The 21,150-nt window shown below is 39.3% G+C and overlaps 2 protein-coding genes across 4 annotated transcripts; one reads left to right on the top strand and one right to left on the bottom strand.

Annotated features, from left to right (window-relative positions):
* Nucleotides 1-31: 31 nt before the first annotated feature.
* Nucleotides 32-8,299, bottom strand: ppa2 (inorganic pyrophosphatase 2). 3 transcript variants are annotated; one of them, XM_077569915.1, is made up of 13 exons: nt 8,196-8,299; nt 8,080-8,121; nt 4,131-4,195; nt 4,004-4,051; nt 3,860-3,913; nt 3,085-3,204; nt 2,769-2,855; nt 2,575-2,701; nt 1,061-1,188; nt 904-989; nt 734-803; nt 584-623; nt 32-510 (listed from the first exon to the last, which is right to left on the bottom strand). In XM_077569915.1, the coding sequence occupies exons 1-13, from the start codon at nt 8,221-8,223 to the stop codon at nt 488-490; spliced, it is 918 nt and encodes a 305-aa protein (XP_077426041.1). In that variant the 5' UTR covers nt 8,224-8,299; the 3' UTR covers nt 32-487. The 3 variants fall into 3 exon arrangements, with proteins under 3 accessions (XP_077426041.1, XP_077426040.1, XP_077426039.1); XM_077569914.1 differs by lacking the exons at nt 8,080-8,121; nt 8,196-8,299 and adding an exon at nt 4,813-7,407 and having other exon boundaries at nt 4,004-4,048; XM_077569913.1 differs by lacking the exons at nt 8,080-8,121; nt 8,196-8,299 and adding an exon at nt 4,813-7,399.
* On the top strand, nt 8,222-21,141 carry arhgef38 (Rho guanine nucleotide exchange factor (GEF) 38). The gene is made up of 14 exons (XM_077569912.1): nt 8,222-8,426; nt 14,283-14,467; nt 14,856-14,973; nt 15,088-15,235; nt 15,769-15,786; nt 15,865-16,064; nt 16,138-16,268; nt 16,385-16,489; nt 16,572-16,676; nt 16,943-17,314; nt 17,408-17,545; nt 18,297-18,498; nt 19,198-19,487; nt 20,611-21,141. Exons 1-14 carry the CDS (start codon nt 8,222-8,224, stop codon nt 20,791-20,793), a joined length of 2,400 nt encoding a protein of 799 aa, XP_077426038.1. The 3' UTR covers nt 20,794-21,141.
* Nucleotides 21,142-21,150: the final 9 nt, after the last annotated feature.

Here is a 21,150-nt window from a genome sequence, read left to right as displayed (position 1 = left end):
TGCTCCATTAATGGTCTAAAAGGCAATCATGTTACATTTACATCAGTTAATGGATTTATTCACACAGCTGATCATTTGGTGCAGATCTTGTAAGCCTTTGATGTGGCAAGAAACACATTGCACATAAAAAAAAAAATTAAAAAACAAAACAAATATTTACAGTAAAATACAACTAACAAACTCAAAGAAAAAAAAAACGTTATCTCTGTGATTACTAATATGGATGCTTATAATAAAAGAAAAGAACATATGGCAGTCAAAACATGATATTTCATCTTTGATTGGACAATGAACAAAACTTCATAGTGATTACAAATAACATTTTTGCTAGTTTAGTATAATACATTATATTTAGCTTCATTGGACAGCAAACATGGCACTGACAAAAGATATCAGACATTCCTGATACAGCTAATAAACCGTAAAGCACCATCATACCAGTGATGATTGTTTGCATCCGTGATGTTTTTCCCAGTTTCACAATCACTCAAACAAAGTGCCACTTGTCCACTGTACAGGTAGAGATAGAGAAAAACATTACGTTCGTGAGGATAACAACTCAAATGAGTCCTGATCTACTTACCCACTGACGGAACATTGTGTGCGCAACCAAGTGCAGGGGCCTGCGTAAATAAACATTGCAATTAACAAAGACCAACTATCACTGATGTACAGTTGCTATGCCACTCCTCTGGCAGCGATCATTACTAAGGAAAGCATATATAAAGCTCACCGATTGAATCACTTTTGTAGCATCTTTGGCGTTGCATTTGAAAGGACTGTCAGAGCATGATACATTTTTACTGGAAAAAAAACAAAAATAAAACCAAACATGGATTTAATTTAAAACAAATACATAAATAACACAAGGCTCTGTCAGGTCAACCTTTTAAATAAGCTTACCATTCAATTCCGCCACTGTTTGTCTGCTTTTGCACTAGTGCCCTCCAGTGCTCATGTGTTGACTTAATAATCTCAACAGCAAAGTCCTTAATACAAATACACAAATTCTCAATACAGCAGGCTATTACAAGTGTTTGTAATAAACATGTGATCATACCTTATCTTGAAACTGAGCATTGAATCCGAACTGGTTCTCTGGTTTCCCATCTGGAACTTTATATTTCCTGAACCAGTCCACAGTGGCCTCTAAATGACCGGGTCGGCTCTTGCGGACATCATCTATGTCTATGGAAAAAGAAAAACTGAATTCTTGTAATTTTAGTAAGAAAATTCTATATAGAATATGCAGAACATTCATTCATTCTTTGAACTGCTTATATCATAATAATTGGTACTGTAGCATGTGCCTCCCTTATTTGTTAATGCTAAAGAGTAAATACAATTCTTAACATACAACTGAAACTGTAGGTCAAAACACACCTACGGACAGGCAATGCTAGCGGTCTATTGGCACGTCAGTGAACATGATTCCTGCATCTGATTCCTGTGTGATTTGTGCAGTGAATAAATGATAAATCTCACATCAGAGTAAGTTTCTGCCCCATCCATATAGAACATCGCAGAGCAACTATTAAAGGAGACTCGCAGTGAACCGTTGACTGTACGCGACTACTGTGTTTAAAATGAAAACGTCTCAAAAGTCTGTTTGATGATACTGTCATCGCCATTAACCTGCAAGGTTTGCCTTTTGACTATAGCTAAGGTCATCTAACGTAACGTGAACAAAATAAGGTTCCGACATGCTACAATACAGTCAATTTAGCATGTTTCTAGTTTTTTGTGTGACCGGAAAAAAGTCTGACCTGAACAATCACACTTTTCAGTCCCCTGGACCTTCTGTACACCTGTGTTGGGAGTGCTGGTAACATTGGTACACTTCGGTACATTTGAATAGAGTGGAGTTGAGGCAAGTTCCGTTTTACTTACATGTTGCAGTTGAATTTAACAGACAGAAAAAGGACAAATTGTCACATGCTGTGTTGATGCATAGAAGCAGAAAACTTCTGTTTTACTTCTTCCGTCCATTGGTGTATTTCCAGGTAATTTCAACACACATTTGGTTTGATACTTACTGTATTAGCCACCATTTGCATAGCATTTGTCCATGTCTCCGAAACAGAATGGGGGAACAAAGTCCGGATATGGTTGTAAAGACACTCAAGACTCACTTCTCCTGCTTGATGGAAAGGTGGTTCATGTGACCAAATCACTGCAAAGGTTGATGGTGGAAAAAGAATACACCAACACATGGCCCAAGATCTTTTTTGCTTGGTTCTCAGTTTCCTGATTTTTCACAAAGTTCAGAAAATGCGGGCAGCTTTATTGGAAATGAGCCAGCTGCTGGCCTTTTTTGTCGGTTTGTGGAAGGTGGCCAACACTCAATCGCAGGTTGAATGTGACTTCTGGCACACTATGCAAATTGGATATCAACGTGAAGAAGTTGACGGCTTGCCTCGATGAGTTGATTGCCGATTCCTCCATTTGATGCCCATTAAGTGCTCCGGTGAAAGAGTCAAGGCTGAAATTATTGTTGCCCTGTCCACTTGTGTTGGGTGGGGTATGAATCCTTTCACCGCGACTTAAGTCATTCGATCGGAAGAAAATACCCACCATTTAGGCTTTTGGCATCGGGATCCAAGGCATTGATAGCAATGACCTTCCAGTCCATTTCTCCCTCATCAATCATTGCCAAGATTCCAAGTACCTTCACTTGAATCACCTGACCAGGTGAGCATACCTAAAGAACAAGCAAACGACTGGTGAAAAAGCACAGAAATTCACCTACTTATATTGAGGGTTTGTACCTGCATGCCGATATCACAAACGTCAATTGGATCATTATCGCCGCAGCATTTTGTTTCTGAGTCCATGTGGTTTGGGTCCTCCCACGTCTTTCCCAATGAACCAAGTAAACAAATTGAGAAATTATTGTCCACAAACTAACTGAAAAGCAAGCATTAGCTCAAACAACTGGGACTAAAATAAAAAAATTATTATAATGTAATAGACATGCCGCAAATTCTACAGAATACTATGTTAGTAAATTGCACAACTATGCTTTATTAATATTAGTAGCACTTGCTAGTGACAATCAAGGTTCCTGACGAATGACTCCCTTACCTGTGGGATGGCGCCATAGTTCCAAATATAACCTTTATGTGGAAAAATGTTGGCAACGTATCGGAGTTTGCCTTTCTTTACGTCTTGCTTGATGGGGTTCAACGGTTCCTTTGTCGCAATCTGGAAATTGTTCAAATGGTGAAGGAGTGTGTATTTGTGTGTCAGTGTGTACACACGTTTCCCATGTGCAATGCAAGTGTTTAGTATGTCTATAATGTAAGCAAAATTGTCTTGTCTTTGTCAGCACAAAAAATAGATATTTTATTATTATTATTTTGCACATGACTGCAATGTATTCCTTCAATTTTTGGGGGTTAGTCAACAGTAGTTGGTACTAGTAGGAATACAAGCATACATTTCTTTTGGTCTGGTATTTCTCTTACCTGCTTACTGTGGTGACAATCAGTGGTACTTTAACTTTTGTCACTATATGTTTGATCAACATTAAAGAAATGCTAATATATGGATGGACATTTCAAAATTTAAAAAACATGCAAACATTTTGTCCGCTCAATCAATGACATGGAGAGTTAGTTTAACAACAACAAAAGAGTAAGTAAATCTAATTCATTGCAAAAAATATATATATATTCAAGCAGTGGGAAACAACAACAACAACAACAACAACAACAACAACAACAATAATAATAATAATAATAATAATAAAGGATGCCTATTTTTAATTTATGGAAGTCTGCAAACTTTTCAAAATTCTTAACTTTGCATCAACATGTTGGTATTGTCAGAAAACTCTACCAGGGTGACACCCACTTACCTCCATCTTAGCATTTGACCAGCGGGGCACCTCCACAACCATGTTAAAGAGCACCTGAATATACAGACGGTATTTCAAGTACAAGCTGTATGCTCAGCTGAATTTCACAAGGTAACAGTCTGATAAGAACTTAGCCGAACCTACCTCGCTCTCAATCCTCTTGGCCTTCTTGGCTGCCAAATCATTGTGCTGCTGCAAGAAAAGCATTACACATGATGTACACATGTAGAAAGGGGCCATGGATTTCAACCAAAAGAATAATGAGGGTTACCTGTTCTGCCTCAGCTATAAGAGGAATATCATGGAAAGGAGAAATGTAGATGCCGTCCGAATTTTCTGAGGAAGAAAATAATGGCACAATAAAAAATAAAGTCATCATGAAATGGTGTACAGTACTCCACTGACTTTGACGTGACCATGGAATCATCAACTATACCCCATGTAGACATCTGCTACGACAACACTCATCTGTGCAACATGTCAGTTTAGTTATCCATCTGATTTCTATAGTGCTTTTCCCCATTAGGGTTGCCGGTGACTTACGCTGTATGTAAACTATTGGGACCCAACATTTATACAGTATGTTCATTGCTAAGTTTCATTACGTTTGATTGTTGACATAAAACACGAATTTCACTAGTGACATGAAGACTAAAAACATTGTTATTCGACATTATTTACAACCGAGTAATTGATTTTGTATGCGTCAAATACACTTGAGCATGTTTATTCTGCGTGATTGTTCCACAAACTCAAGCATCCCACAGGCTCAAAAACTCCTCCGTACGCCTTTTTATAGCAAGTAGAACACTGTAGGAAAACGTTGGTAGTGCTTTTAGACTGACGTTACAGACAAGGTCAAACATTAACTTTGTCATGTGCCGCCATTAAACTAACACTTGTATTGGGGTGTGTTTACGTTTCTGTTACCACAATGGCGGTTCCCCACTTACTAAAATAAATCCGGTAATCTGTGGTGTTTGGGCTTCCTCTCTCCTCGGTTTGATAGTGCATCTTTTTTCTCAACGTGTACAAATGCGGCAAGGAGGCTGTACGAGAGAGGAGTTTGTGTCCAAAGACGGGAAACGGCCCCAAAAGTGCCCGGAAGACGTAGCCTGAGGACTGGAATACATTCGGCAGTCTCATGGCTGACGCTTTCGCGTTTCCCCACAACTTCCTGTTTCCTGTTTTACCGCTACAAGGCTATTAACACTTCCTGTATAAAACCTACAAAAATAAAAGCGTTATTAGCGACAGATTAGACTTCTAAATTGCTTTTCGATGTAGTTTATGTTGATAAAAGTATTATAGCCTGTGATTGAATACGAAAGAACAAAATAGCCGAGTCACACCACAGTTTAAGAAGACGCTTTTGAACCCTAGCTTTAGTTTTATAATACAAACCGGAAGCTAATCTAGTACTTCCATTCTCCTGCCGGCCCCACCCTAAAAAAACTCTGCAAACTGAGACTCCCAGCATGAAAAATAAAATTAATAGCAATGTAATTTAAATTTATAATGAAATAAAAATACAACTGAAAAAAAAACGAGCACAAATTTCAGGTAGAAACAACAATTTCATTCAGTAGTGCAAAACCAAGGGAATGATAATTGATTTTTAAGTCCAGCGTTTTTTCCCCTTCCCTTGGTGATTGACAATAAAGCTGCAGAGAAGGTACAACTATATAAATATCCCGGCACTTTATTCAATGGCAAGTAGTCATTTAAGTATTCCACCCATATCCCCTGACATCTGAATTTAAGATGCTTCCCTCTGGGTACAGATGTGTAGAACAGGGGTGCTCAAATTCGGTCCTAGAGAGCCCCTATCCTGCCTATTTTCCATGTTTCTCTCCACTAGCCCACCTGATTCATAATCAGGATCGTTATCAGGCTTCTGCAAAGCTTGCTGATTAGCTGATCATTAGATTCAGCTGTGCTGCAGGAGGGAAACACAGAACACAGGCTAATAGGGGCTCTTGAGGACCGGACTTGAGCACCCCTGATGTAGAACAACAAGGTATAAAACCTAAAAATGTCCTGGGTTCCATTAACCATTGGCCTTTCAAACAAACAAAATTGATTTTGTTGTTTTAGGCTTAGCCTCAGGCATAGACCTACTGCACTTACTGCAGTCACTTTACCGTTGAATTTGTTTTTATTTTAGAATTCATTTTAGATATTATTGTTACATATTTTAGATTTTATTGTTATTCTTGCGTGCATTTGCGTGTTGTCTTTTGTTTTTGCTGGCTGCACCACAAATTGCCCCTTGGGCACAATAAAGATGTCTTGAATCTTGAATCAACAATTCAGCGATGGCAAGTCGCTACCTAGCTTTCCATTGGACCATAACAATATAAATTCACAAAAAGTTCAGGACAATTAATTGCTTGACAATTAATAACGATGCGCAAAGCATTTTAGTAATGACAATTGGCAATCCATTAATAGACCCATAATCCCATATTACATTTGGAAGACGTTACAATTAAAAAAATATGGTCTAGTGCTTTTTCTAATTATTTTTCAGACTCACACACATTCTTTCAGTTACAACGTAACCACAGAGTTATACCATGCCAAAGTAGCACAGTTGTATCCCTCTTGACAGTCTTATGACTTGAATGTTGACACTGCATGAAGCGCTCAAAGTCCACATACACTGAGCCATGAACAAACAATCGCTCCTCGGCCTCCTTGATCTTTTATCTTCGTATGACGGCAGTGCACGGTCAAACAAATGATGTCATCCGCAGATTGCGTGAGTGGGTTATTAAAAGGCGAAAATGCATGCTTGTTTTTGACCAAGTTGCCAGAGAGCTGTCATCACATTCACACCACAAACGTCTTGACATTAATTCTGTGCTTGTGACACAATGCATCAATTGGTAGCCTTTTTTGTTCAATCTGATTTCAAATTCATGGCAACCCTGCCTAAAAAGTGGCCTGTGACTACTTACAGTAGTACTAAGGTCTTCTTTGAAAACATTGTACTTGGGTCTTCTAGGAAAGATGCACTTCAAGAGACATGATGTAAGATTACACCCCTCAGGGACCAAACATATAGCTAACACTGCATGTTTGCATGAATCTGAATAGGATTTGGAATGACGTTCTACTCACTGAAGCACCAAGACTTTAATGGTGCACTCATGTGACATGGTCACTATTGTCACGTATTTATGACAGCACACGCACGCCCTGTGAGTGCATTTAGTGTCATGGGAGTGAAACTGGTGAGGTCACATTACACACGCTTTCAATAGGGAGCAAATGCATCCATTCATTGTGCTGCCAATGAACCTGCTGGACCTGCCCTACATTTGATGCACAATTTATTCAAATTTGTATTCATTTGTTATCGTTTTTGCTAAATAATCAACATTCAGCTGATTGCGCCATTTTTTTCATTACGTTAAATAATAATTATGTATCGCTTATATGCCTTGCATTATAATTGAAAATAAAAATACAGATTTTTTTCAATTATATGGAAAATTCTACTTAATAATTATACATTATTTTACTCATTTTATATTTAATGGCAAATACAAACTTAATACTGTATATAATTATTCTCGACATTTAAGTATTATTGCTCATATTAATATATAATTTATGATCAATTTAATAGGCAGCAAAATATTTATACAGGAAATACTGAATATGAGTAATAATTTCTCATTATAAATAAATATATTTGTACAAATAACCTCATGATTTTTCATGGTATTTTAATTATGTTAAAAACATACCATGACAATTAATACTAGTGCTTTATCAAAATATGTTCATATACACTTTTTTACTCAATCACTACATTGTTAATAAGAATATATACATAATTTGAAACATTAAATAAGTTTGACGCTAATATACATTATGTTTATAATAATATGTAACAAAATAATACAATGAAATAATGAGTATGTGGACTATTTTAAATGACTAACATTATTTGTCATGCCATTTAAATAATTGAGATTGCTAGTAATAAATAAATAAACAAACATAAATATAAATTACATAATGGAAAAAAATCATTACAATTGTAATTAATTAGATTTTTTAATATTTACTAAATTAAAATTTTTTTAAAAAATTTGTAACAGGCGGGGTCACAAGGCAGTGTTGACATTCTCTCTCATGTTTCTAGCTTGAAAAAGTTTTTAAAGGGAAGTCACGTCCCACAGCAGAGGAGAGGCGTGTTCACTCACCTCTCAGGTCAGGTGGACAGGGGTGGGGTGGAGCCGAATTACCTGTAACAGAGTAGGTAACCAGCACACAGGGGAAAGAGTGCACCTGTTCCCGCTGCCAGGGCTGCCTTCCTTACCGGACGAGCTACTTTGGAAGCTCGCCATGGATCCCAAGGAGGCCGGCGGGGCTGAGAAGAACAAGGAGAAGGTGATCAAGCGCAGGAACCGGCCTGTGTTCCTGCGCTACCTGGAGAGGAGGAAGACGGACAGCATTGTGGATGATGACACCTGCAAAGGTGACATCAACCTGGGGACGCTGGTGAGGCGCAGTCAGTCTGACAAGACGGAGTACAGCGCTAAACTTAAAGGTAAGGTGCTTATTAATGACATCCCTAGAGTGGGACGCACAACTATGGCAACAATCCACGCACACACGCTCCATCCCACATGCAAACATGTCAGCATGGAAAACTTTTAGATGATAACTAGTTTGACACAACAGGACTCAAACATAGCCATGGATACTGTGCACCTGTTATGTTCCTATGAGTAAGAGATAGTCTCACGGGGGACGGATCCACGTATGCAAACAGTGTCGATAAGTGTGGCGCGCACCAGCTGGTAAACAAGCCCTGCGCAGTGACATCCAGGCTTTTCGCAAATGATTTTCACAGGTGGGAGTAAGTCATAAATACCTCAAGTTTTAACCTTCAAGTTTCAAACAAGTGCTGAGTTACTGTGGCCAAAATCACGCATGTCCTCACTAAGTTAGTCAAGTCATTATTTGGTTTTAAGCAACTCATAAGTCATACAATGTTACCCAGTCACACCATTTATTCGCACATAAGCCAGTTTAAACTTAGTATCTCTACTTGTATTGGTTAGCTGTACCAAACACATTTTCAGTTTCAAAATTGTCCCCAAACGGTCTTCTGTAATGTCTATTATTTTCCTTTCAATTAATCGCATGATCAACATTAAGTTGTTTGACCAGTCATCTGTAAACTTTAGTGAACAGAGAAGTTAGCATAGTTTACCTGTCTGAGTTTTAGAGTGAGTGATAAAGTTAGATGTCATACTAACTGAGTTAAAAACCTTGCATGGTGCCGTTCTCATAATTAAATAATTCCCAAAGCAAATGGGTTGGCCTCTGCAATCCACATCAGAGGATACTGCCTGGGTTGCCAGGTTGCACATTATACACACACACGTGCACACTCGCTAACTTGAAATTATTTTCAAATGTAAAAAGACGAACGAGACTTAGTTGCCAAATCATTTAAATCCAGGTTAAAGTTGAATCATTCCAAAAATTATATCAACCAAGTCCCAAGACCTAAACTTAAGTCTGACCCGAATAAAGTCATGTGACTCGAGTCTCCCAACTGATGATCTTAGTTGAGCTGACAAGCTTAATATGCTGACGTAGTGTTTTTACACATACACATGTTCCCAGACAACCTGTCTACGGGAGTCAATGGTTGGGAATGTCGCACTTCAGGCCAAATGAGTGACATCACCCCTATAGTCAAAACTATGTTGGCTTTCCTGCAACACTTGTCCTGTGTGTTAACCCTTTCCTCAAACTGGTTCACTTCCCATTTGCTAGTCGACTGATAAGACAGCTTTCACACACACTCGACTTATCAGCGGCAGTTTACAGTTCACTTAACTCCTCTCCAGTTCCTTTCGAAAATGTCTGTTTGTCCCCAACAAACCTGCACGATGGCAACTCTTGTTGTTTTCAGTAAACCCGCCACCCGCCCCTGTTTTGGCTGTGGGTCGCACACACACATGCCGACAAAGCGTATTGCATATTTACAGGGATATTAGCATTGCAAATATTGACAGAGCGATGACTTCACCAGAAAGAGGAAACACGTGAGCATGCCTGTTCGCAACTCAAAAAGTTGTCACCTGCCTGCCGGACAGGTTGGTCAACCCATGCAACGTGAACTCAGTGAGTCGAACTATGTGCTCAGTGCAATACTAGTACTACAAATACTACTAATACATTCCTACTAAAGCCTGACAGTCTGATTGTCAGATGTCAGAATATAGAGCTTGTTTATCTTATTTACCTCACAATCTGTTTGGAAAATAGTTGAGGCCAACGACTGTTCAAATAAATTTTAAGATCAAACTAAAATGCGCTATAACTTTTCCAGGTTAACTTATTTTGACCTTCTCTAAACTTTTCAATGTACATTCAACTAAAATCACCATTCACCATAAAGGGCATTTGAGACTTGCCCATTTCATCACCAAAATTGAGATTCTTCCATTCAACTTCATGCTCATTGTAATAAGTAGTTTTTATGCTATTCAAAATGCAAATTGGTCAAGCTCCAACACGTTAAAAAAAAAAAAGTATACATACTGTAAACTGCAAGCTGACGAAATATGCAAACAGCATATAAGTGAGCTTGTGGACAATTATTGTCTAATGTTAGCGTTTAATGAACACATGGTGGACTTTCACTTAGCAAACAAGCTGACAGACTAATGATTAACAAATGTGAAATTTCTGAAAGTGTTTTTTTATATATCAATGGATATTCATTATGACCGGGTGGACATGTTAAGCTTGACGAATCGATACCTAAACTAAACAAAGTGTATGATCATATGTGATGAAACTAATCATGTAAATATTCATTTGACAGCCATCCACTTTTTTCAGAAAGACAAAATGTTGCTAGTAATATAACTGAAAATGTCAAGGGGCTTGTTAAAATGTGCTGTTATCCTATAATGACAGTGTGGACAGAATATTCAGGCGCACAAGCAAGATTTTCTTCATCCTGATGAAAATAGGATTTCAAAAGTTATCATTCAGGCTCCCAAAATGTCATATCCTTTGCAGATACACGGACACTAATTTTCGTAAGGATGGAGCCTTATAAATCTAACTAGTCATGTTTGTTTTATTTATTTTTTTGTGAAGGCCAGTGACAGTTTAATGGCACCTCAGTTCATTTCATTTGGTAATTGTGATTTTATATAGGCCTGCTCATTGCTTATATAATAATAGATTGATATAGTAAACAAAATATAAGTGCAAATGATCATTTCACAGAATTTTCAGCAGTGATCAGATCCCATTGAGCATGTTTAGGAAATTAGGAGGCAAGAGCAAGTCTAACGTGTCATTTTTCTCCATGGTGTTTTATTCCTGCCTCTTGGGCAGTTGGCCCAGGCAGTGAAAAGCCCTGGATCCACTTTCATGGGAACTCCTGCTCTGAGAGCCACAATAAAAAAAAATGGACAAAGAAGTCCGGATGTGAATTGCAGCAGTTTTAATATATTAAATGGTTTGCAACAGTGTAAAGCATCTCGGGCATAACTTGATGCAATTTTATATGATTTCAAACAATTTGATATGAGACTCTTTCTGGGAGCACGTACAGTACATGCCATAGACAAAGAGCTTATTGTTCACACTACATTAGCCTAAGGTTCTTATTGAGCTACAGCACATGCTAAACAGACCAGTTATTTAACCATGGCGTGGACAATGAAAGTGCTATGTTTAGTTTGTACTTTGGTATCAAATGTTAGTTTATGAGCAGGCAAAATTATTTTCCAATTGGACAGGCCTTGACCTTTTAGATGAATTATAACAAAATATACCATGTAAGACAGAGTATGTGCACTTTTGAGCACAATTCACCATTAGCAGCAGACAGTTGTGCTCATAAATTGATGAGCACAAATTATATGTCTATGAGTATAACGTCTAGTCTTTTCATCAATTTCAAACCGAGCTTATCCTACCGATCTGAACCTCCAACATGATGGACAAGCAAATACCGATCACATGATTAAAAACTATTATTTATTCATCATAACGTACTAGATTGTGCACCAATCGTTTTATAATTTTAATGGTCAACCAACAATTTATAAAAAAAAAAAAATCCTGGGTCATCTGGTTTGTAGTTTATTGACTTTGATTTGCAATGTGACAAGAGGAAGCAGCAGCAGTTAATTATTAAAACATATTTTGCTATGACATTTTATTTCACTTCATTATAATTTTTTATATTTAATATTTTTTTTTACTAATTCTATTATCAATAATCAGCAAATCAGTTCTATTTAATAGATTAAACAATTACATCATTTTATTTTCTATTTCTAACTAGATTAATTCATTGTATATTTTGCTTCTATTTAATAAAACTAATTATAATTTTACTAATTATTTTTAAATGTAACATTTAGAAAGAGTAATTGTATTTGTAAATTAATATGCTGCTAAAACATTTTGGGGTCTAACATTGAATATTTATAGCCATTTGTTTCTACGAAACAATGAGCATATTTAATATTTAAATTAATAGATTGTATAAAATACAGTATATTTAATATTTTGATTAATTGTATTACATATAATTTTATATTTCATTCCAATTTATTTTTAAAATAATTTTATATTTAATATTTGAATACTTATATATAATTTATTATTGTTATTATGAATTATTTTATTTACCTCTAAGTTACACTCTATAGCCGGTAGACTTTGGCAAATAACCTCAATGCGTGAGGTTTATGTTTTATGCACTAGCATTGAGCATGCTGTGCCCTGTTGGACTGTGGTCAAATTGTTTTGTGTGTGCGCTTCCTAACTTGTGTGAGATTCGGTCAGCATGTGTGTGTCCTTGCAAAGGTGCGGGCTTATTAATGGCCTCCAAACAGATGGAATGCCTGAGCACGCCGGCGCATTACATCAGCGGTGCGATTCGTTCCGTAACCTGACACGAGCCCCCTGCAGCCTTCCCCTTGCCCTCAATCCCGCCCCGAGCAGGAAGCCGTGTGTGGCATCGATTAGGCGGCGAGGCGGCTTCTCTCTTGCCTGAAGTCAAGCGCACAGCCGTCGCAGACTGATTAGGCGGTGTGAGCCGTAAAAAAAAAAAAAGCGCAGTGAGCCTGACTGGCATGTTAAATGAGGCCTTGTGGCGCAGCAGTCACAATAATTAGTTCACCATGAAATATTGCAGGCGGCTCAGAAAGTTTTTTTCCTTCAAGAAATGCCCTTTGCTGATGAATTAGCACGTTACCGGCTTCTTGCATGGGCTAAAACCCTTTAAACGCTTGAAAATGTATATAAACAAACAGTATGCACGTAGTCGTTTGTAGCCATGTGTGGGAGGTCACGATTACCTCTGCGGTCGATGGAGGTCCACAGCTATGTTCTGACCTTTATATCACAATGCTAAGTGGCTACATGCTAGCATCACGAATGCCACAAATACAAAAAGTTTCACATCACACACCATAAGAAGGCCACAAAGGTTAACACAAATTTGACTCTACAATTATATTGGTGGAATAAATTTTTCAGTTTGCGGCTTTTTCTTTTGCTAAAGGATGATGTTTTTTTTCTTATCGTTTTTTGCAATTGAAACTAGTTCCCAAGTGTCTGTCTAAATTGTCTGTTATATGCTTTTGTCAAAATACCCTAATGATCTTGAATTACAGTTCAATTTACACCCACGTCTTAGCCAGTTTGTAAGGTGAAGTTCATGAGCTTGCTCACCCCACCCCTTCTACCGCAAGAGTGTGACATTTATTACCATGACGACAGAGCTGAACTATGTCGTTGTGTCAAGGTAAGGAGTTTAGAGAGCACTCTTAAAGACGGCAGCATCATTCTATTCTATTTTCACTTGTGGAGGTAGCACTTCATCACCAGGATCTGAACTATATTGAAGTAGATGCATGCATGTGGCACATGTAGCAGCCAAATCTTCCACCACAATAATAACTTTGCCTAACATTCCATAATGAACCCATTTTCAGTAGCTTTTGCTAATAAAGCTGTTAGCTAATGCTAATCTGTAATAATGCAGCAATTTTATGTACGATTTGTTTTAATATTGTAGTGCTTTCATGTGCTACAGCTGTCACTTTAACACAAACACATAATTAAAAAAATATGTTAGAATTTACTTCTACCGTTTGTTGGTCAAATCCGCCAATAAAAAAAATCCTGCAGACAGATTTAGCATTTTGTCATCACAATGGCGCATTCACACCAGGCCAATTTAGAGACTTGAATTAACCGAACATGCCTGTTTTTGGAATGTAGGAGGAAGTCAGAGCACCCAGAAAAAAAACTCGCAAATATGGGGAGAACGTGCAAAGTGTTGGGACCTCTCCATTGTGCGGCAAACATGTTAATTCTACCCTCACTAATAGTACGCATTTTTCTGCAGAAAAAATGACACCGCACGACTTGTCCACCCCTGCCTCACCAGCGCTGGACCCAGAAGAGGTCCGTTCGCGAAAGATGAACCGCAGATCAAAAGTCATCCAAGAGCTGATACAGACTGAAAAAGACTACCTCACTGACCTGGAGTTGTGCATCCGAGAGGTGGTGCAGCCTCTGAGAAACATACAGGTGTGTTATTGCGGATTGTAGAAACATTTAGCAGATGGGATGTGTTACAGATATATGTCATTCAGTTCTCCCTCGTCAACAGAACATCAGATATCTGGAATTACATTCTTTCTATCCCCAATTAGCATTCCAGATACTGTATCCGAACAAACCCCATACACCTGAAAGGCAAAAGTGAAGACATCTATCTAATCTGGCTTTTCAAAAGATAAAATTTTGTTACCGATTTTTTGAATGAAAATTCCAACTATTCAAAGTCAAATTACCCAATAAAAGTTAAGGTTTGCAATACACAATAAGCATGTTAGAATGTTTGATAGAGCTCATAAGACTGTGCAGATGTACCTAATGTTTTGTAGTGGACAAAAAATGCTATGTGTTATGTTAGGTTGTCGATGTGGATCGTCTGTTCACCAACATGGAAACGGTGTGCGAGATATCAGCTGCACTGCTAAACAGACTTCAGGAAGCCATATCTGACCCAGATCCTGAGGCCGTCATTACAGGTACCGGTAATCTTCATCACCCCCCCCCCCCCCCCCTATTCCTCCATGCCTGAATGCTGAGCATTTTATGTTAATTATACATTTTGGGAAAATGTGTTTGTTTTGAATGTAAAGGAGACATATTCATCCAGGCAAAGGCAGCTTTAGAGGACGTGTATAAGATTTACTGTTACCATCACGACGATGCCAACATGGCGCTGGAATCCTACGAGAAAGAGGAAGGAATAAAGCAACATTTCACCACGTGTGTATTAGCAATGAAGTAAGTATTACTTCCTCACAATATTCATTTCAAGCTGCAACTTCCTGATACAGTGGACATTCTGAGGTGGAACAATACAGGATGCTGTTGGACTTCCAATTTTGGCCTGCATTTTTCTTCACAGTGTAAAAGAGTTTCCAGGGGTGTTAATAAAAGGGCCCTGACAGTGTTTGGTTAAACATACAAAGGATAAAGAATTAAAGTACTGTAGTCGCTCTGGTGCAAATCACACCATTTTGAGGGGAGGTCAGCCTTTCAACTTAGAAAACTTCCTGTATGTCCTCCTTTTTTCAAAACTCCTTGGTTGAGGTGGTTCTTTCTTTTAGGCAAAGTGTTGCAAAAAAAAAAAAGTCGAAGAAAAATGATGTTTAATTGAGGTCCTGTGAGGTATGCTGCAAGTCTGGAACACTTTGAACAGATGCCGAATTATATGTTCTCAGGGGTGTTCAACTTTTGAGGTTCCAGTAGGTTAGGAAATTAACACTATAAATGAAATCTAACGTTCAAATCTTCTATCTCCTCTTAAATTGCAGGAAACTCTACGACCAAGAGTGAGTATCCCGAAAATGACAAGGCTGAACTTGCAGACTTTTTTGGGGTCCATTTTCGATGATTGTTTTGCATCACAGAGGGAAGCCCCATCTACTGGATATGGGTTCGCTCCTCATCAAGCCAGTCCAGAGGATCATGAAGTACCCGCTGCTGCTTGGCGAGCTGTGGCAGGCCACGCCCGAAGACCACCCCGATTTCCAGCCGTTGCAGGAGGCCTTCACCGCCGTAAAGATCATAAACATCAACATCAACGAGTTCAAGAGACGCAAGGACATAGGTGAGGTGATTACGCCTACTGCAATGTGATCTTATACATATCCATTCTCTTCTGTTACCATTTGGATTTTCAGCGATGAAGTACAAGAACTCAGAGGGTGAAGGAACTCTGCGCAAACTTCACAAGTTCAACATCCACTCTATTAGGAAGAAAGGTGACAGGTTTGCAGGTTATCTCAAGATCCTCACAGGTGTTGAACCACAGGTAAGAAAATCAAGCATCATCATTCACCATGGTGTACCTTCAAAATACTGCCAAGTGCCTACTATTTTGGATTATTCTCGGGGTCTTACATTTTTTGTTTTTATTTTCGCCTACAGGTCAGGGATGAAGTGTTTGACAGGGAAGAAAAGCTGTTCAGGAGCCTGGAGAAAGCTGTAAGGCAGCTGGTTAAGAATGTCCAAAGCTATCTGCAGTACAGTCAGGTTGGTGAAAAGTCTAAAAAAAAATGTATACCTTGTTGATCTTCTTTGTTTCCTCATGCTTTTATGGTTGTGTCCAATTCAGGAGATGGTGTCCGTCGCTGTTAACAATGTCCACGAAATGGAGAGCATAATCAAGGACTCAAACGGCTCATCACACACTAAAAGTGATGACCCCTATGAGGATTATGTAAGTCAAAAAGTCCCAAGACGGATAGCAAGTTGGATAGCTATCTAGCTAGCTAGCTATCTATCTAGCTATCTAGATAGCTAAATAGATGCTCATTGACTTAATAGATGAAGTCTGTTATATCTGCTATAGCTTGCTAACATGCTAATCTCTTATTCGCTACTTGTGGTAGCAGCTCAGCAGTGTTGACGTTTGCCTTCTGTACCTCCAAAAGGAGGCAGATGCCTGCAAAAAGCCATTCACACTCAACTTCTAATGTCTCACAGAAAGACAACATGGAGCGTCTGGTCCTTGCCCCACTCTCATCTCTTCAGGGCATGTTCACTGCACCACAAAAGCTCATCCAAAAACGTTATGACAAACTGCTGGATTACTGCAGTCGGCTTGAGCGCTCGTCCTTTTCTTCCTCGTCCTCATCATCTACCTCGTCCTCAACCCCATGCCTGCTATCCGTAGAAATGCCCGGTCCTGCCCGGAGGGACTACGAGGCTCTCAACGCGTTGCTCGTGGAGGAGTTGCAGCGGTTCAACATGGCTGCCTATGCTATCCTCAAAAACTGTGCGGTGTACGTCGTGGCCTTGCTCAGGGGGCTGATGGAGAAAATATTGTCAGGTGGTCCCTCCATACAGCAGCTACCAGTGAGCAGCACCCCCCACCAACACACACAAAAAACAGTACCTTATCAAGCATATTTATTGCATTAAAATGCAAATTTGCCGCATCATTCGCAGGCTCCGTTGTCAAACATCGCTGAGGTGCAGAACAGCATTATGGATGAGCTGAACAATCTGGCGTTTGTCAAGGAGAATGCACAGAAACTAATGGAGCGGAAAGTCAGCTTCGAGAGGCAACGAGACAAGAAAATAGCGGTGAGATAAGTGGTTGCAAGAATAATTAGATATTCTCCTTTTGAGGTTGGATTGCAACGCTTCCACCAATTTCTATTCTGCTTACATTGTGGAGGGTGGAGCCTCCTCTGAGTCTTCAATGAACCTAACATACAATTTTTAAACATTGAGGCTAATATAGTCTTCAATTAACCTCAACATTTCATGTGTTTCGTAAATACTGAAGACAATGAGTCTTCCATGTATACAGCCTGTTTTCATAAACAATGACGCCAATTAGTGTCTTCTACCAACATTAGACAATTTCAAGACTTGAATTGCTGATACGTATATGTTCTCTTTAACATGCAGTGTTGCACAAGCTTACCATACTTACACGTTTTTGCACTGTGGGAGAACAAAAAAAAATACCACAAAGAAAAAGCCAAGAACTGACCTAGATTCAAACCGGCAACTTTCTTACTATGAGGCAACAGTCCAGGCGTTTGAGAGGTTACAACAGTTCACTTTCAAGATCGTCTGTCTGGATGTCAAGTTCAAAGTCCCTCATTTCCCCCAAAGAGTTTCACAGTTTGGTGGAAAATTCCAAGTGATAAAGATGAACACAAAGGACACCCCCAGGTGGTGATTAACTGGGGCAATTCCATGCTCCATCAGGTCTCAGCCATTTACACTTAAAAAACTTTTTCTGTAATGTTTCAAAGTATCCCTCGACGAACTCCATCCACCTCACATACTACATACATAACTAACAACACTTGTTGCCTTCCAGGCGCCGGAGGTGGATCATCAGACAGAAGAACAACGTGCCCAACTGCTGGCCGAATATCCCCCGAGTCGTCTGTACCAGCTGAAGAGGAAGTGCAATGGCTGCCAAAAGCAGGACCTCAGCCTGCTGGAAGGGGAGCTGGTGGCCTTGCTGGTGGACACAGACCCGCTGGGCAGCAGCAGCCGCTGGCTGGTTCACACCGGAGGCAAGTTTGTGCTCACACATGCATATTAAGTCACGTTATAAGGAAGGCAAGACAAATAAAGAGATCCAAAAACAGGTCTAGCCTAATACTTGAATAGGAAGAATTTACCACCTCTCTTGACCATTGAGCACATGCTCCTCTACAGATTGACCTCAATTTCACATAGAAAACTTTCTCACAATGAAGTGCTCTGACAGTTGCCGATAGTGTTAGTCTGTCCTCTGGGGACGTGTTCCCTCGTAACACTCTACAACAAACCGGTGTGCGTTGTCAGCAGCGTTTCTTAGGAAGAGAAAAGCCTCACTAGCTGCTGACAATTCCAAAACAAGGACAAAACTCTATTCTGCTCTCTGGACTTTAATGTTCACTGCGACAACACCTTTTTTGAGAATGCTATACATACCCCCCCAAAAAAACTACAAAAGACGTGTCTTACCCCCCTGGGATTATAAGAATGCCCAGAAGTTGGGGGTGAATTTGCTTGTCTCAGAGTATCTTATTCATGATGTCTTTCTCTGTACGCAGAGTTAGACAGATTTTTAGCGTAGCTTGTAGCTACAACAGAACAATGAACAATTCTTAGAATATTCAAAGAGATGTAGCCTATACTCTGCCGAATGCCCATGTTCTGACCAGAACTAGAAATGTCTTGAAATGTTTTTGCATGTATTCATAATTTTCCAATGTACCACCAATTAGGTGCGCAGGGATACGTGTACTCCACGTTCTTGAAACAGTACAACCCTCTGAGAGACTCGCAAAGGGGAGGCCAGGTGGCCAAACAGCAGCAACAACAACAGCCGCAGCCACCCGCCATTGCCGACGAGGACTTTGACAACCTGAGCCTTTTCGTGTCGGGCAGTGGGAGCAGCAGCCTGCGGAGCTTCAGTCTCAGCACAACCGACAGCAACTCCAACCTTTCAGGCCTTCAGGTTGAACTTGATACATCAGACGACCTGGAGGCTTCGTTTGATACAGACGCCCAGCAGGTACGTATACAAACATACAATTTGCATGACGGAGTTAAAAGTCTTGCGCCCGTTTAGGGAACCCTGGTCCTCAAGAGCCACTGTCCTGCCTATTTGAGATGTTTCCCTTCACCAACACATCTGATTCAATGATCAGGATCGTTATCAGGCTTTCTGCAGAGCTTGGTGATGAGCTGATCATTTCAATCAGCTGTGTTGGAAGAACACTTCTAACAGAAAGGACAGCTGCTCTGAGGAAGGGGCGATCACATCAGCGTCAGTGCTCGGGTAAAAATCTAGCAAACAGTGCCACCTACTGGTTTAATGACAATATTGAGGTCAAGGCAAGCAAAAGTCAAGGAAATACTTTTAGGAGTTGTTTTGCCGTGCATGAAGTCGGGGAAAAAACAAGCATAGTGATAAAAGTATAGTAAAATATTGTTGAATGTCAATATTTCTGGAAGTGTGTTGGTGATAGTTTAGGAAGAAATGTATCTTGGGGGAAAAAACTTTCCAAATTTTCAGTGAGCCTTAACAGGTTAAGTAAAAAATGGATGGGTAAGGGTTGAATTCAATGATAACAACCAACCATCCATTTCCTTCCCCATTTATCCTGATCAAGGTTGCAAGAAGATTGGAACCTCTCTCACGTGATTAAGGACATACAGTAAAGCAGTCGACGTTCTTCACTCGTTGCCATTCAAACAGGGAAACTAATTGAATTGGATGCCAAATAACAAATACAATGTCTGCTATGTCAACCACTAGGCTAACAATGACCGTTCCCTGTCAGAAGAGTCAAAATTGTTGGCATTCATCATGGAAATCTATTTAAAGAGCTATCAAATACAGAATCTCTTTAATGAGTTGCCAAACACATTACAGTCTATACCTTGGCAAGGGTCTAATGATCCAAAATAGCTTATGGAGACAATTTTTAATGATGAGTCTAAGAGAATGGTCTACACAAATTGAGGTGAATTAAAAGGGGGTGTTTTTAATGGCAGTGTCTAGGCTGTTGTCCTTTTATAATTTGGTGTTATTCGGGCAGGAAAGATTATTGGGACAATGCTATCTCTAAAAAATTACAGTCTATTTAAGCACTGGTGTGACAAATTAATATGCTTCTTGTCTCTTTTCACAGTACTATGCTGTATATGCATTTCAAGCCCGTTGCGACCAGGAGCTGACACTGCAGGAGTACCAGCATGTACGCATCTTGAAGTTCAATGACTTGGGCGGTAATAAGGATTGGTGGCTAGCGGAGGCTGATGGCCAGCGGGGATATGTCCCCGCTAACTACCTAGGCAGGATGTCCTATGCATAAGAAAATACATATCCTGACTTCAGACTAACTTGCAGGGTTTCAAACTATACTTATTGTTTCACTGACCATTTCAGCGGAATGTCATCCATTTGTGCTTTGTGAAACATAAACTGTGGATCTTGTCATATTGACAGCGTGACCTAATGAAGAACGTGATAAAAATGTTATAATGCAAGCTGCTGTGCTGAGAGCACTTTTACTGTTTGTATGTCAGTGTTGAGTTTAGAAGTCATATTTGTGAAGTAAAATTTTATATGAAGACCTTTTTGGATGTAGTAAAGCTTGTATATGAAATAATTTATCAAAGAAGTTTAATGTGAAAATAAATATTCTATGTGCTATTGATTATATTTTGTT

Source organism: Vanacampus margaritifer, chromosome 7, assembly GCF_051991255.1.
Source record: "Vanacampus margaritifer isolate UIUO_Vmar chromosome 7, RoL_Vmar_1.0, whole genome shotgun sequence".
Lineage (NCBI taxonomy): Eukaryota > Metazoa > Chordata > Actinopteri > Syngnathiformes > Syngnathidae > Vanacampus > Vanacampus margaritifer.
This window is presented reverse-complemented; position numbering and strand designations above follow the sequence as displayed.